The sequence below is a fragment of the Labrus mixtus genome, chromosome 18 (genome assembly GCF_963584025.1).
Source record: "Labrus mixtus chromosome 18, fLabMix1.1, whole genome shotgun sequence".
Classification (NCBI taxonomy): domain Eukaryota; kingdom Metazoa; phylum Chordata; class Actinopteri; order Labriformes; family Labridae; genus Labrus; species Labrus mixtus.
The window spans coordinates 25,860,654-25,877,066 of record NC_083629.1 but is presented as its reverse complement, the minus strand read 5'-3'; the positions used below and the strand labels follow the sequence as shown (position 1 = coordinate 25,877,066).

Below are 16,413 nucleotides of genomic sequence, written 5' to 3'. Positions count from 1 at the left end.
TTCATTGAGGGGAATAAAACCCACCCCCCTCTTTCCTCTGCATTCATAAACCTGAGCAGGCAGGAACACGCTGAACTCACAGACGGAGCAGAATGGATTCTGAGAAGAAAACTGTGATCCTGAGAGAAGGATTCCTGGTGAAGAGGGTGAGACACAAATCCTTTCAAATCTAGATTGAATTCAGTAGATGTGATCTGTAGTGAGGGAACCAGCTGCCCATGTTTCCTCTGATGTAATGGTTGAAATCCTCTGACTATAGGATTGTTTGTTCCCCCTGAAGTTATGACATACATTGATCATTTCTCATAAATCTGATGATGTCAGGGTCATCTGGTGCACAACTGGAAGCCCCGCTGGTTCATGCTGACACCGGACAAGCTGCTCTATTACAAATACGAAGGAGGCCGAAGAGACTCGTGTCAGCGAGGGAAGATCCTGCTGAAGGACTGCGTGATAACAAGTCCTTTTCTGGAGTACGAGAACCGACCGGTGAGTTTTTACAGCCTTCAGATGTTAACTGACCCTGAATAAAGAAAAGTTCAGGATGAGTTTAAAAGAGTCAGAAAACTGTAGAAGAAGAAGAAGAAGGTGGTTCTGAAATATCACCTTGCGTAGTTCAAGAGCAGTTTGTACTCGAGGCTCCATGGAAACAATCACAATACAACAAAAATTACATTTTAATCTGTATAACTCATGATGCTTTATAAAGAGGAACAGAATTTTTCTTGTTTTTTTATCCCAAACAATCATCTCCAGTTAGCAACTCTCTGACTGAGGTTTTTATTTCAAATCAGCTGTTCAACCCAAAGAAGGCCAAACAGTTCAATCAGTCCTTCATGACAAAGATCGCTTCATGAAAGGGAATGTTCCTATGACTCTGATGTCTTGGGTTAGGGTTAGGGTTGAATCTGCCAAAAGCTAAACTGTAGGATCAGAAATATTCCACAGAATCAAAGACTCAGATCTGGATTTTATACGTTTCCATTCCCCCTGCAGCGATTCACTGTTTTGTACATCCATGCTGCAGTTCTTAACATGGATGCACCACAGTTTCTCTTCAGTGTTTCTCTTTGTTGATGTTTTTATTGGTAGTTACCTCATTGCAGGTGCGGCTCTACCTGCTCAGACACTTTCTGAAGCATCGCCTCAGGTTACACTTTTTGTCACGACCTGACCTCCACACGCAGAGAAACAGTTTGTGTTTCCTGATCTCATGGCGTTTAACATTCTTTTATCTCTTTGTTGCTCAGTTGGTGTTTAAACTCCAGACGAAGAACAAAGTGGATCATTTTTTGGAGGCTTGTTCGCGGGAGGAGAGAGATGATTGGGCGGGTGACATCACCGCCGCAGTCGACAAACTCCGGACGGCTGCAGGCGGGAAGGTGAGCGACCAGGAAGCCCCCGGTGGATCCCACTTACACGACATCAACCTGAGGTAACACACAGACCCTTTCACTGCCTCTCCCTGCACACTGCTGGCTCTTCTTTTATCCATGCAGATTTCTCTTAATTACAATAAAATACTGTATTTTATATTTCTGGTTATTCCGACTCAAAGTCCTGTTTCTCTGTCTCACAGCAAAGTGTTGGACGCCATGTACGACGTCCACAACGGCATCAAAATGAGCAACCATGTGGAGCATGGCAGCACTTACAGCAACTGTTTCTCAGGTGAGCATCTCTTCTCTTTGTCTGGAAACAAACCACATGCATCCTCCTTAATGATCAGATTTTAAAGCGTTAATTATATTTGTAGATTTCACATATAATGTGTATCTTTGGGTTAATATATCCAGTTTCAGTAAGTTTTAGAGAATGCACAGACATTTCTGAATGTGCCGTCCCTGCAGGTTCAGCCGTGGTGGACTGGCTGGTGTTCATGCAGCTGGTTCTGACCCGGGTGGAGGCCATGACGTTGGCCTCGGCCCTGCTGGAGGAGGGATTCCTGCGCACCGTGGGCATGAGGAGCGTGGAGGCTCTGCGCACCGCCGGCCTCAGTGAGCAGTTCATGGACGACTCCACGGCGCTGTACAGCTTTGTGAGTATCAACTCTACAATTCACTTAGCAGACTCTTTTATCCAAAGTGACGTACATCAGAGAGTAAGAACAACACAAACAAGGATCTAGAAAAAAGGGAACAATGTCAGTAAGAGCAAACGATCAGCTTTGAGTCTGATTGGACACACAGGTGCTGACAGGAAGTGACCAGAGGCAAAGCACAACATTGAGGGCAGTTCTTGAGAGCTCTAATCAGTATAGAAACCATCTTATAAGTCGTCGTTATCAAACAAAAACAATCGTGACAACCATCCTCATCATCAATAATATGGAGACCATCATCATTAAGTTAGTAGGTGTTCATAAAGAGCTGGGTCTTTAGCTTTTTCTTAAAGGTGCAGAGGGACTCTGCAGATCACATGGAGTTTGGAAGTTCATTCCACCACCAGGAAGTCTTTGTGCATCCTCATCCAGCACGTACTGACCTGAAGATTTCAAATCACAAACATTATTCACAGATTTTCAGTGATTTTCTACATCGTTGAGATCTGAGTTTTGCAGGTCGGAGTGATTATAACTCACATCATGTTTCTTTTTTTATCTCAGTCTGACAGTTTAAAGAAGAGAGGAAGCGTGAAGGCTGAGACGTCGCTGTCCGCCGTGGAGCTGAGTGGAAAAGTGACAAAGAGAGGCTACCTGCTGAAACAGGTAAAGAACTTTTATGAGCTCTTAAGATGCAGAAAGCGGTACCATTACCTCATATTTATTTTTTACAAATGAATTCATCTGAACAAATAACAGACGTGCTGCGTCTTTAAACACAGGGACACAGAAGGAAGAACTGGAAGGTTCGACTGTTTGTGCTGCGTTCAGAGCCAGCGTTCCTTCACTACTACGATCCCACCAAGGTGAGTTTGTAAATCACATCTTTTTCTTTTATAAATCATGTTGAAAAGAAAAATCCTGCACACAACTCTGGCTCGGTATCGCCAATTTATTAGAAATAATGATAGTTTGATGTCCTACGCACCTACTTCATGAGATAGTTGGATGTGGGAACACCTCCTTTAAAACATTTATATAAGTCATAACAAAGAGGCCACAACTAGAGGACCTGAATCGAACCTCTATATGACAACACTGAACAGAAGAGACCAACCCAAACAAATCAGCTGTTCAGTTTGTCTAAGCCTCAGGACATCTATGATTTATAAGAGTGTCACAGATCTGACTCAGCTTCATCCACTTCCTGTCTTCAGGATGACATCAGCCCTGTGGGCGGTTTCTCTCTGCGGAGCTGTCTGGTTTCCTCTCTGAACGATAACGGAGTTCCTTCAGGTGAGTCATCGTCTTAAAGATCATTTACATCAGACACATGAACGTTTTTTTTAAACAGGATGTTTGGAGAAATAATTACAGAGTTAGAGGTGTGATGAGCAGAAATCATTTAAATCCATGCATGTAATCACCATGAGTCATGAAATAGTTAAGCATGACACACATTTTGGAAAGTGTTGCGTTTTTAATCCTGATGAAACGTGAGACGACTTTCATGACTGTCCTAGATCAATAGAAAAATGTGTGTTTTTTCAGTTAAAGGTGACATATCCTCCTCCTCTTCAGTTTAAATAAGTCTCAGAGCTCCTCCTCAACATGTGTGTGAAGTTTCTTGTTCTAAATCCACTCTGTATTTGATCATGTCTATATACCCCTCTATTTCAGCCCTGGTCAGAACAGACTGTTTCTGTGTCTGTACCTTTAAATATGTAAATGAGCTGTGTCTGACCACGCCCCCTCTCTGGAAGGGCTTGGGTGTACTCGGTGCTTTCTCGCTCCATGTCCTATTGTTTACGGTGAGAAGGCAGACTCAGAGGGCAGAACAAACACCTAGCTGTGGGAGTGTCACCCACCTGGGGGAGGGGCTACTGCCCTTTGTGATGTCATGAAGGGAAAATCTCCAAACGGCCTGTTTGAGCACACATTTTCTGAAAAGTGGAGCAGGGAAAAGATGCAGAAGATGGACTTTTCTCATCATTGGGGGGTTTGTAGACAGACTAGAGACACATATTAGAGTTAAAGAAACATGGGGAAGTTTAATTTGCATAATATGTGACCTTTAATGTAAACAATTTTTCTTCCTATTTAAGTTTCCTGATTTGTGAACTTTCAAAATGAAGACGTGTCTCAGACGCTGAGATGTAACGTTACTGTTTTCTGCTTTTATGTGTCCGTCAGTTCATCAATCAGGTCACTCCTAATATACATAAACCTTATCGACTCTGATCTTTCCTCCCCTGCAGGTGTGAAAGGAAACATTCAAGGCAACCTGTTTAAGATCATCACTCAGGCAGACACACATTACTTCATCCAGGCTCCGACTCGCCAGGAGAAGATGGACTGGATCGATGCAATCAGAGCGCTAACATAAAACTTCATCAACTATAGATGAAGTTTTGTTTGTAACGCCTGGGAAAAAAGACATAGCACGTTGTTTAAGACTGAACTGTGACAGGAGCCGGCAACTTTGTAATGTTATGATTTATGTGAACCACTGCAACTGAATTCTTTGTTGTCTTAAAAGCCCATGAGGGTTGGACACTTTGTGTGCATGACACGAAAATAAATTACTCAAATCAAATCAAATATAGAGACGACTGAAACTACACATTCTATGAATGTTTCCTGTAGCAGCAGACTAATAAAGATGCACTTTAAATAAAAATGTTTATAGTTATATAATGTGTTTTTTAAAGCTTGATTTAACTGTATTTTATTAGTAATTCATGCTTGGAGGGTTTAAAGGCCCAACAGTTGTAGCAATTTCTCTTTTCATTAAAGCTCCTATATCCTCCTCATGTTCATCTCTCATGTCGTCAGTGTGTGAAACCTTTAGAGCAGATTTACATGATCTGATTTATCTCAAACTGACGTCAGTAAAAACCCTCATTTCAGTCTCTGCCTGAAATGGTTCATTTCAGCTACTGTCTCTTTAAGACCCGCCCCTCCCCATATGCCTACTCTCGTCTGATTGGTCAGCTCTCTGGAAGCCTTCCTGAGGGGGCAGAACGCTGCAGGGCTGCCAGAGGAGTGCTGCTCTCAAGGTCTGAGAGAACAGAGTCTCTGTAAGAGGTTTCAGAGGCTTGAAGCCGTCTGCTGAAATTCTTGGTTTCATATCGGGGAACTACGGCGTGATTTACAGAACGAGGCGTTTAGCGCCCTCTGCAGACTCATCCTGGGATTACTCCAACATACGATTACCTCATGATCTGAAACTTTGACCACGTTTAGTTTGAACATCCAGCTGTAACTCTATGAGAGTTTAAAACAGGGCTCAGCAGAACAGGTGAACTTTAAATAATGTTATTATAAAACATGTAAGGCCATATTACATGACCTCTGACACCCATAGTCTTACATTTAACCTGAAGAGGTCTGAAGCTGAGTATTGCAATATGGTTTTCCAACAGGAAGTACAGAGACAGGACCGGTCTATAGAGGTAAAGTTCAGACGGGCACTCCCAGCTGAATCGACTTTTCATCTGAGTGACTCACGCTGAGCTGGTGTTGGTTCAGAGTTGAGTTCCAGTGAAATCATTAATGACACAACATTTACAGAACCTCAGCGACACGTGATGCTCTCTACAGTCGATGTTGGACTAACTCCAAGGAGCGGTAACTCAACCACGAGGCAGGAAACGATGAATAATAACAACTAAAGTGATTTATTGCAGTGAAGTCGATATGAAACATTTACATAAAAAGTGCTAAGATAGAGAAAAAATACACAAACAAAGTGATAATAACACAATGTGTGACATAATCCAGGAGGTTAAATCAGAAATATACGGATTGGATTACTGGCATGCACTAACGTGGGCTACGGAGTAGTTTTACATTATTTACTGTTTTCACACGGCAGCCATTTTCCTCTGACGTCACAAATAAATGGACTGGCTCATATGATGTTCTGTTCTAGGTTTTAATGCTAACTTTTCTGGACTGAGATGCAACTGACAAGAAGATGGATAATGCAAATCTGGAGGGATGTTAGGCCACATTTTGGGATTATCAATGTTAACTCACAGCTAGCTTAACAGCATCAGGCTATTCCTAGTTAGCGAGGAAGAAGTTGAACGCTAACCTTACCTTTAGCTTTAGCAAAACTGGAGAGGCATTCAGCCAAAGTTGCTAACTTTAGGATTGAGCCTCTCTTTAGTTAGCTAGGTAGAAGCTAAATGCTAACTTTGCCATTTTGAAAAACAGGTTAAGGAAAGCTTATGGTGCGTTCCATTTGATCTCGGAAGTCGGAAATTAGGGGTGCGCGTCTGATATGTCATCAGAAACGCCCCCTGAAGTCGGAAGTCCGACTTGGAAAATCAAAGAGCCTTCAGTAGCCCGAGTTTAAAATCCAACATGGCTGCTATGTGCATCAACAGTAAAGTCTAAGCTGTAACTATTGTAGCTGCTAAGTCCTCTTTTTGTGTTATTAAATTAATAAAAGTTCTCTCTCTGGACGTGTTGTCATGTTAGTTTAGTCTGAAGTTATCCCGTAGTGTGTTATCGCCTGGTAGCTAACAAAACTAACTCCTGGAGGCGTCCATGTAGCTTGTCCAACTTGTTGCCAACTCGCAACTGGAACACGTTTAACACAGGTGTGACGTCATTCCTGGCTCCAAGAACCGAGGTTAATGGAACGCACCGATCCTGCCCAGCTAACATCAACATTAGCTATGCTCTTACTGGGGTCAGCCCTATGTTCCCACAGGGTAGGGTTAGGGTACCCTAACCCTAACTGGTACAAATTTATGAAAAAGGAAATGTGGGAACATAGGGCCTAATTTTGAAAAAAATCTTAGAAATGTAGGAACATAGGCACGCTCCCCTCTCGCTCAGGTTTGTTTAAGTTTGAACTTACCATGTAAGAGCGGGGTTTGAATGTTAACGCCCGACTCTGAATGCTAACTTAAATCCAAACATGAGTATGCCTGTAAACATTTTTCATTCTGCTTTAAATAATAACTTCATAAAAGTTTCTCGTCCTGAGCTGGACGTCACAGGAAAACGGCTGCCGTGTGAACGCGGTGAATGAATATTGTTACAGTACTTAGTCGGGCACAGGATGACAATCAATTGTTTGTGTGAACATTCATCTTCATGCAGGCGCTCGTAAACGTTAAGTGCTTTCAAAAGTTAACTCCAGAGAAATCAAAGGCATTGGTCTGAGATTTTAAAGCACCAGGAAACTGATGCAGCCACACATCACTTTGTTCATTTAGGGAAAATGTTATAGCTTCGACCTCATCGGCATTAAAACTCATTTCAAATCACATTCTTCGGTTTATGTAAGACATTGATGACTGTCGGTCTTTCTCTTCAAGTCTCCAAATAAGTAATCTAGTGAAGGCACTTTGTCTTAACACGTGATTACGAGGCAGGTTTATCTTCCATCATGGGTTACTTTATTCTCTCAAAAACTGGCTCTATTCTAAACTCTGACTGTCCCAGGACGTCCCTATGTACGCTGCTGTTCTCTGTCGCTGGTGTTAGGCCACCTTGGTGAGCTGTAGATCTCCAAAGACTCGTAAGGCAGTGAGGGAGGCGAGCGGGGCGATCCGGTGGGTGAAGCCGCAGAGGGGCTGACCGTCCACCAGGATGCGAAACTGCTGGTGCTCGCACACGATCTCCATCTAAGAGTCCGAGGGGAGGAAGAGGAGGAGAAGGACACATTTATTAAATTTGAAGAAAAACTCACATAATGTACCACCGACCAGTCCAGGGTGTAACCCCGCCTCTCGCCCAATGACAGCGGGTATAGGCTCCAGCCCCCCCGCGACCCCGAACGAGAAAAAGCGTTATAGATAATGGATTTCTAAATGCATTGCAAACACTTAAAAAGTAGCTTCTATTGGCTTTGAAACAGTGAACGAACACATCAGTCAGAGTTTTTATACCTTGAAGGATTCTCCGGCTGCAAAAGGAAAGAAGGAAAGGTTGTTTTCAGCCTTTCCCCACTTTCCAGCCATGCGGGCGTTACGTTGGACGGCTTTGTCCATGAAGCTGATCTTCAGCTGGAGACCCACGTCGCCCTCCTCCTCTTCCTCCTGAGGGTGACTGGACAGAGTCACCTCCATGCTGCTCGGACATGAAAACAGAAAACTCCAGTTTATCACACACAAACACGAATATGAGGAACCTTTATTTTAATATTTTCTCCTCATGTCACTTCAGACTTCTCCACATCTCAGAGGGAAATGTTTTAAAGTATTAAACTTCATTATTCATGGATGCTTAAAGGAGCAATACGTAACTCTGCCCCCTAGTGTTTAAAATGGGTACTGCAGTCTAAATTCTAAACATCATAGAGAGCTGTCTCCCCCTCCTCTCTAGAGTCGATGCTCTCACAGGTCACCATGTGGTGGACTCTGAAGCTTCAGTGTTTATCCAGCTCTGCATGGGTCTGTAAACCTTTCTGTGTTCTAACCTCTCTCCATTTTTCAAAAGCATCTCCAATATTGATCCTAGTTTGAGCACGTTTCTGCTCGTGGAGCTTATTAGAAACATGCAGAGGCTTTTTAGGTCGAGTACAATCACTTCTATCTGAACCACTTCTCTTGCCCGCTTCCATCGCTGCAACACCTGTGGACCTGATAACTGCTCTCATATCTGGCAAACCGAGGGGCGTCCAAAACGGCCGTGTGGGGGCGTGTCTTAAAAGCGCCTACCTTCTCTGGTCCAAACAAATCCAGAGCATTCAGGAGCAGAATCTAAAGTTAGAAGGAGGACATACTGGCTGCTGCATTGTTGTCAGAGAAGCACTTCAACATGTTTCCTTAATGATCAGATAGTAAGATACCTTTATCATCTCACTCTCTACACAGCTCACTGATTGGACCTTTAATAACACTTTTTAGGTAAAGTTTCCAGAGTCTTTAATGAAACAATGTGTCTCTCTGCTCTCATGAGTTTTTCTCTTTTACCAACAATAACATTAAAGTACTACTAACATAATTCTATGATACATAATAACAACAATAAAAGTGTATAGACAAATTGTATTCTGGGTAATTTTACATGAGAAGTTAGATTTCTTTAGAAACATAAATGTTGCCTTCACGGTCCTTTGGGAGCATTCGTCCCGGAATCCCTCTTGATGTTTTCTGCAGTTAAAAATAAGTTTCTTGCTCGCAAAACAAGTTCTGCATCACAGTTTGTTTTCCCAGCTTCTCGGTCATCCTCAATTTAACTGATGACTGAGTGAGTAAAGAACACTCTGATGTTATTAACAGGAGAAAGTCCAGCATGACTCTTCACATTTCATGGGATTTTGCAACTCTCCCACGCACATTCAAGACCAACCTATAATTAGGAAACTCACTGAGTGGCATTACAAAGATGTTTTTTCTTTCCAAAACGGAGGACGAGCTGGGAGCTTGGCGTGCATTCAAACACAAACATCTGCATATCTGCCTTTAAATGCTGCTTTAAAACAAGCAAAGTGCATTTTTTTTCACCCCTTAATTCAATTAGCTGCCACGTCATATGCGCAACAGGACATCCATGATGTACAATTCTTAAACGCTCTTTATGCGAGAGTGAAAACAGGTGTTTGCTCTCACCTTTTGGGCTTTTTGTTGATGATTCCCATCACTACCAGCTTCATTGAAGGCCGCAGCCCGCCCTTTATCTCTCCGGTGTACTCCCCCTGAAACAATGGAGATGTTAGAGCAGATGAGGAGGAGGCCTGCACCGCCACATCTCACAGCACAGTGAGCATTTCTCGGAGGATGTGCTTCTTCAGTCATGCATCCTGCAGGAGTCTTCAGCTGCCACCTATCGCCTGAAACAAAAGCTTTATTGTTCCACAATTTCTAACAGTCAGTGACTCAGCTGGACAAACTATCTGCATTTTCTAATCCAAGTGAGCAACCCAGGAGTGAAATCTCTGAATGAAATGTTGCCATGCATGCCGCAAATCCGCAAAAAACGCAGCTACATACATGCTCTTTCTTGTCCTTTTCTTCCATTCCACTCAGGGCGTGATGCGGTGTGGAGGTTTCGGGCCGCTGATGCCAACTGAGCACTGACTGACTGACTCTGCCTCCAGCTGGCAAACCCCGCCTGCACCACGTTGTCATAGAGACAGGCTCCCAGTTTGGCAGTGGGGAAGATGGGAGACGCTCAGAGGAGGGGAGAGAAAGGGGGGGGGGGGGGATAAATTACGATACATGATTAACTGATATTATTCAATGTAAAGCCAAAAACTCGAGAGAAAAGTTGGTTAAATATATTGTGGGAACATGTTGCGTGTTCTCAAAATCCACAATGATTAAGTATGTTTCTAATTTCTAAAAAAGTAGGCTGTGTGTGCCTAACCTGATGCTGCCTTCAGTGTTCCATTGTTATATTGGAACTTCTCTCTTACCCAGAGAAGTCACATTAGAATAAAGATGCGTTTAATTAAATGCATGCAAGTTTTATTTCTAGCAACAATGCTTACAGCTTCTTTAGAAACCTAACTGCTGATTGGACAAATGACCTCAGATATCTGTTTGATGTGAACCTCCTCCCTGTCTGGTGAAGTCTAAACTCTGCATGCAGAGGATGCTGAGGGTCTTCCAGGACGACCTTTGCCTTGTGATTGGCTCTTAAAATACAACCAAGATCATTCAAGTCAGCGCCAAAAATCTTGCAAAGTTTAATATGATTTAATATTTCCCTTGCTGAAGTTACCAAACCAACTGATCACCATGAGAGTTAAAATGGACTCAATAGAACTGACTTTCAGCACAGAATCACAGAAAACCCCAAAATAAACCTTTAAAAAATATAGATCTTGGAATAACAAATGTGGGACTCATTTCAGGATGTCAGGGTGCAGGTGGGGACGTGGGGTAAACATGCGATAAAAGTCGTGGTTATGCAATAAAGTCTAATTAAATAAACTGAGCCACAGCTGCCCCACAAACTAAAATGAGATAATAAAAACAAACAAAACAAAAGTAGCAGTGTCCGAAAAGGAGTAGGTATTAGTAAAACGTATACATCCCTTCTCTTCTCTCACTGTTTTTTAATTAATTCATAAATTATTCCAACAAATCCTAAAATGTATTTTCAACTAATATACAAAGTGTCCAAAGTTTATATGCCTCCCATGATAAATAAGTAACAACCTCAGCGTATTTACAATCCATCCAGGGTTACAAAATAAATATTTACTCCCCTAAAACAACTTTTCCTATTTATATACCTGCCAAAAATATATTTTTTGTAAAGTTTTTTTTACATTTTTTATAATCTATTTTTTGATAATATTTTCCTTTCCTTGTTATCTGTTTTAAAAATACTCAGATTTTTCCACAGCGTCTTGTTGTTTTGCAGTTTATTTATGTAGCAGTTTGATTTCCGACATCACCTGAAGGCAGCATCAAAACAAAAAAAAGGCGAACTCGGCTCGCGCTTCAGGAACGCCCACTTGTCTTCCAGCCTCCAGCTCGTGCCAACCTTTGACCAACCAGCGACGGAGAATCAGCTGATTCTGTCACATGACCTGCGTTAGCATGCAGCTAGCCCCCTAGCATAACAGCGGAGAGCACGGAGTGTAAATAACTCTCAGTTTCAGGAAAAACAGCGCGAAGAAATGAGTAAGTGACGTTTTTAAATACTCGCTAACTTACATACGGGTTATAATGTGCTAACGGGAGCTGTTACGGAAGTTAGCGGACTTCATCTGCATTCACAGACAGTCAGCATTATTTGTAGCTAATGCTAATGCTAACGGGTGACAGTGTGTGTCTGTCAGGTGTGAAAGAGACGACAGGTAAACACAGGACAGGTGAGCAGCTCAGCACGGAGTTTGTTTTGATCGATGTTTGTTTCTCAGTGTGTTTGTTTTGTTTGGTCAGATGAGTCCAAACAGTTTAAAGATAAACAAACAAACAAACACTTTATTGATCCTGTAGCAGCTTTATAAAGCATCACATGACCTGAGACATCTAACAACACCTGCTGTCCCACCTCACACATTTATTTATTCACTTTTATATCATTTAACCAGGTAACCAGCAGCACAATGTACAAACACAAACAAACACAAACAAACACATCAGGGAGAACACCTGCAGCCAGATGTGTTCACCTCCAAGTCACAACATCCTCTTCAAATCATCCAATGAGAGCAGCTCGTTAAGTTTCAGCTCTTTGTTCCAGGAATGAGAATAGAAAACTATATACAATATAAAAAGTTATCATCAGACCTGCAGGTTCATCAGAGTCTGAGAGGAGGTCGACGTGTTTTTAAAATAGTTTGTAAATTCAAGAAAAGACTCAAAGTCAAGTCACATTTATTTATAAAGCACATTTAAAAACAGCAGCGGCTGACCAACGTGCTGCACAATGCATCAAAGAAACAGTTTACAGGGGATTTCAACATATACGAAAACACACAAAATAAAATATGATAGAATAAACAGGAGAGATAATGAAAGCAATAACTGGGATCTGAAAGAACCGTCGATTCAGGACCAGAGGACTCAAATGCTAAAATATAAAAATAAGTCTTTAGAAGGGACTTAAAAGAGTCGGGAGAGGGTGCAGACCTGATGGGAAGAGGGAGGCTGTTCCATAGTTTTGGGGCTTTAACTGAAAAAGCACGATCTCCTCATCAAAGAGCGTTTTTCTTTCTGCTTCAGGTGAAGGAAGCTCCAGTTTCCTACTCGTCTGTTTGGAAGTGAAGGCGTCTCTCTGTTTGTGAGCGTCATGCATCCGTTCGGCTGTGAGGCGGAGACCTCCCTCCAGGACTTGTTCGAGTACTTCAAGCGGTGCCTGCAGCACGCCGAGTGGGAGCTGGCGAGCGCCTGCGTGCCTCAGCTGGTCCACTCGGCAGGCGGACTCTCAGAAAACCTGCGAGACATAATCCGAGCGATAATCTGCCATCCCTACAGTCTACAGTGAGTAAAACTAAACCCAGTTTATAAATCTGTGTTACTGGTGCTGTTTATTAATGTGTTGTTTTTATAGATGGCAGTCGGTGGGGAGTCCACACAGACTGGCCTGGTTTTGGCTTCAGGTTTTGGAGAAATGGACCGAAGAGAAGGTGAGATAAATGAATAAGTGTTCCTCTATTAGTCTTTGCTTATTTCTTTTTTTTTGTCTTTATTTTTGATATTTAATATTATACCTTTGTACAAAGAGAGCACAGTTTACCAAAGTAAAATTCCTTGTGTGTTTAAGCATACCTGGCCAATAAAGCTGATTCTGATTCTGATTCTGATTCTGATTCCCTCTTTCATGTGTTTTGTAAAGTAATCTGTAGGCCGCATGTTGGTGTAAAGTTCAGCAAAATGTTTGACACATTTTTCTTTGGGTGCTGCACAAAAAATATACAAAGAGGAAAGGAAGACAGAGTCGGCTCATCAGAAGCTGCTCAGACTATAGTTTTCCTGACTCCATTTGGCAGCCTTTTGTTGTTGTCGCTGCGGAAACAAAACCAATATTGGTGTAATTCAATGTTTGTAATAAAGTATCCAAGTTTTAAATTTGTCTTATTGTTATGATCACAGTTGTAATAATCTGATTTTTTCTTGTGTTAATTTGAAACCCCATAACGGTCTAAATAAATCCGGCCCTCAAGCCTTTCAGAATGTTTTTAAAATGTGTTTTTTAAAGTGAAACTTTGAATCTCTGCTCTCGTCTTCTCTCCTCTTCAGGTCCCGTCAAACACCAGGAGAGAGCTGGAGTTCCTGCTGCTTCTGGAGGAGCTCGGGTCAGAAGGCGTCCCGGAGTCTGCTCTCAAGGTCATTTAGATTTTTAACTGTATCTGTAAATAAACTGTAAGCTGGTCGTTAAGCAGCAGAAACTAGATAAGAAGGTGTTGTGTCTTTTAGTCAGGTGAGGACCAGGAGAAGACCCCGTGTCCACCTGGTGTTTTTTTCTGGGCAGAAAAGCACTCAGGAGTTCTTGCATGAAGCGTTTGTGCGCTGAGAATAAAAGCGCTGCACGTCCGTCCTGTCTCTATGACAACAATCTGTTGACAACGGCCGCTCTGTGACCGACACTGCTCTGTTGCTTTCTACTGCATTTTTAAAATTTGAGATCGTTTACTTCCTGATTGCCGCACAAAAAAAGGCAGAGCGCTCAGAAAAAAGATCCTTAGAATTCTGGATTGTGTGATTTACTGTTTGTCTCTCTGCAGGAGTTACACCGGGCCTTTTTGGAAACCCAGTCTGAGCAAGAAGCCGCCGATGGTTCGAGGTCGACCGATGATGCTGTCAAGTCCTGCCTGCAGACGTTATTGGAGAAAAAGAAACCGAGACTCGCCCAATCTCTGGCTCATTTCTTACAGGTAGAGTCGAACTCAGAAGCCTCTTAATTAAAAGACTGCAGGTGTTGCAGCGATGGAAGCGGGCAGGAGAAGTGGTTCAGATAGAAGTGATTGTACCCGACCTAAAAAGCCTCTGCATGTTTCTAATAAGCTCCACGAGCAGAAACGTGCTCAAACTAGGATCAATATTGGAGATGCTTTTGAAAAATGGAGAGAGGTTAGAACACAGAAAGGTTTACAGACCCATGCAGAGCTGGATAAACACTGAAGCTTCAGAGTCCACCACATGGTGACCTGAGTGAGCATGGACTCTAGAGAGGGGGGGGGGGACAGCTCTCTACAATGTTTAGAATTTAGACTGCAGTACCCGTTTTGAACACTAGGAGTAAAAACTCCTCATCAAACGTTTGCGTTTCCTCGTTGTCTTTATTTCTCCTGCAGGACGCGTCGTGTACGGAGGAGTGCAGTCTGCAGCACACGTTCATCTCACACCTGATGAAGAAGCTGGGTAAGCCGGAGAGGAGGCAGGAGAAGGTGGACGAGTGGGCGGAGGAGATCTACTCCGTGTTGTCCGTGATGCCGTGGAGCTCGGGGCGAGGAGGGGGCCAGCTGGAGGGGCTGTGTGAGGCTCTGTGGGCAGCCAGAGACGGACCGCTGAGAGAGGAGAGGATCCTCAGCTCGTTGCTCCGCCCACGCAGCGACGCTCTCGTCTCCGTTTACTGTTCCACCGCTTTGAGACTGCAGAGGGATCATCTGCTGAGGAGCGCGCCCCGAACACAAGGTGACCCGAGGGTGGGATCTGAATATTTAACTCTAACTCTAACCCTAACCCGCTGTGGTGGTCCTGGACCTCCTCCCCACCTTAAATTCATCCCTTGATGTTGAGCATTATTTAGCGTATGAGGGAAGTTACTTTTTTTCTAAACCTATTTTTACACATTTTAGGGCCTGAAGGACTTTTAAAAACAATCTCCTGGAAAAGCTTAAACGTAATTCTTTTGGCTAAAGCAGCAGATCAAAGTACATCTTTGTTTTCCCCACAGACAGACTCACGACTTTCTTCCCAGTACTTTCCTGTTTTTGTTTATTTCCACACAATGCCAGAATGATTCTTTTACATTTATTCCCCGGCACAGCTCGATGCCTTCTGTTGAATGAAACAGAAACTTGTGACCTGAGAGTCCGTCCATCTGTGCTGACGGTGTGAAGGGAACAATTAACGGCTTCTCATTGTTTTTCCTCTTTTAATCACACTTCTGCTTCTGTGGTCACAGAAAACTTCACATGATGTGACAGCTGCTTTTGCTGTTTAGCAGTTTTTTTTTTCAGTATCAGTAATATGACTTCCATTCATTTTGTAAAACTGTTTTTTTTTAGGAAGATTTTGTGTTTAGTGAGTTTGAGAGAAATTCTGGCTTCAAGATGAGAAATAGCTAAAATTAGGATTATGAGGCAACGTTCAAGAAATGCAAAAAAACAACAACTTTTAAACGGGGGAAATCAAAGCTGCTGAATCCCACATGAAATCTTTGTTTGGGTCTTAAAAAGTCCTAAAATTGATTTTAAAAAGTGTGCAGCGACCCTGTTATTTTGTATCAAGGAAATAAACCCAGAGGGTGCATGATGTACTCTGTGAAGTCCCCTTTGGCAGTTTGTCTTTGCCGAGTTGGTCGTCTCTCAATCTGAAGGTCGAGGGTTTGATCCCCAGCTCCTGCAGCCACATGTCCGATGTCTCCTTGGGCAACACACTTAACCCTGAGTTTCTCCCACAGCCTCTACCATCAGTGTGTGAATGTGGGTGTGACCTGCGTTGTAAAAGAGCTTTTAGTCGTACAAAGACTAGAAAAGAATGATACAAACTCAAGTCTATTCCTTTCCTTTCTCCCAGTGGACCTTCCTGAAGCAGAGAAGTTGGCCCTCAGTTTGTGCATCCACAAAGATCGCCCATCCGTCTGGAAAACCATTTATTTTGAGTGCCTTAGCAGCGGAAAACACTTCCTGGAGCAGGTCTTGGTAAGTGTCCCAGGACCATAAAATGCATGCCATCATGTCTGTATAAAGTCCTTTTTTAGTTGCTATTTTAGTCACATTTTTA

The 16,413-nt window shown here is 42.8% G+C and overlaps 3 protein-coding genes across 3 annotated transcripts in view; 2 read left to right on the top strand and 1 right to left on the bottom strand.

Moving 5' to 3' along the window:
* Positions 1-45: 45 nt before the first annotated feature.
* Positions 46-4,854, top strand: plek2 (pleckstrin 2). The gene is made up of 9 exons (XM_061063652.1): positions 46-146; positions 325-489; positions 1,251-1,435; positions 1,580-1,671; positions 1,851-2,038; positions 2,606-2,707; positions 2,824-2,907; positions 3,259-3,337; positions 4,300-4,854. Exons 1-9 carry the CDS (start codon positions 93-95, stop codon positions 4,425-4,427), a joined length of 1,077 nt encoding a protein of 358 aa, XP_060919635.1. The 5' UTR covers positions 46-92; the 3' UTR covers positions 4,428-4,854.
* Positions 4,855-6,935: 2,081 nt separating this feature from the next.
* si:ch211-10a23.2 (Galectin-related protein A-like) lies at positions 6,936-10,151 on the bottom strand. Its single transcript, XM_061063661.1, has 4 exons — positions 9,997-10,151; positions 9,616-9,701; positions 7,951-8,131; positions 6,936-7,686 (listed from the first exon to the last, which is right to left on the bottom strand). The coding sequence occupies exons 1-4, from the start codon at positions 10,132-10,134 to the stop codon at positions 7,543-7,545; spliced, it is 549 nt and encodes a 182-aa protein (XP_060919644.1). The 5' UTR covers positions 10,135-10,151; the 3' UTR covers positions 6,936-7,542.
* Positions 10,152-11,511: 1,360 nt separating this feature from the next.
* The window catches only part of zfyve26 (zinc finger, FYVE domain containing 26), a 30,159-nt gene continuing 25,257 nt past the window's right edge, over positions 11,512-16,413 (top strand). Inside the window, exons 1-7 of the mRNA XM_061063619.1 lie at positions 11,512-11,640; positions 12,688-12,945; positions 13,016-13,091; positions 13,705-13,791; positions 14,190-14,339; positions 14,760-15,099; positions 16,207-16,331. Coding sequence (XP_060919602.1) covers positions 12,755-12,945; positions 13,016-13,091; positions 13,705-13,791; positions 14,190-14,339; positions 14,760-15,099; positions 16,207-16,331 — 969 coding nt within the window. The 5' untranslated portion in view covers positions 11,512-11,640; positions 12,688-12,754. The remainder of the gene's footprint in view (positions 11,641-12,687; positions 12,946-13,015; positions 13,092-13,704; positions 13,792-14,189; positions 14,340-14,759; positions 15,100-16,206; positions 16,332-16,413) is intronic.

Bases quoted from the DNA above. Each gene is read 5' to 3' on its own strand.
- plek2 (XM_061063652.1), top strand. From the start codon at position 93: ATGGATTCTGAGAAGAAAACTGTGATCCTGAGAGAAGGATTCCTGGTG. The intron at 147-324 runs GTGAGACACAAA...TGATGATGTCAG, and splicing joins AAGGATTCCTGGTGAAGAGG to GGTCATCTGGTGCACAACTG. The intron at 2,708-2,823 runs GTAAAGAACTTT...CTTTAAACACAG, and splicing joins GAGGCTACCTGCTGAAACAG to GGACACAGAAGGAAGAACTG.
- si:ch211-10a23.2 (XM_061063661.1), bottom strand. From the start codon at position 10,134: ATGACAACGTGGTGCAGGCGGGGTTTGCCAGCTGGAGGCAGAGTCAGT. The intron at 8,132-9,615 runs GTGAGAGCAAAC...ATGTCCGAGCAG, and splicing joins ATCAACAAAAAGCCCAAAAG to CATGGAGGTGACTCTGTCCA. The intron at 7,687-7,950 runs GTATAAAAACTC...TCGGACTCTTAG, and splicing joins CAGCCGGAGAATCCTTCAAG to ATGGAGATCGTGTGCGAGCA.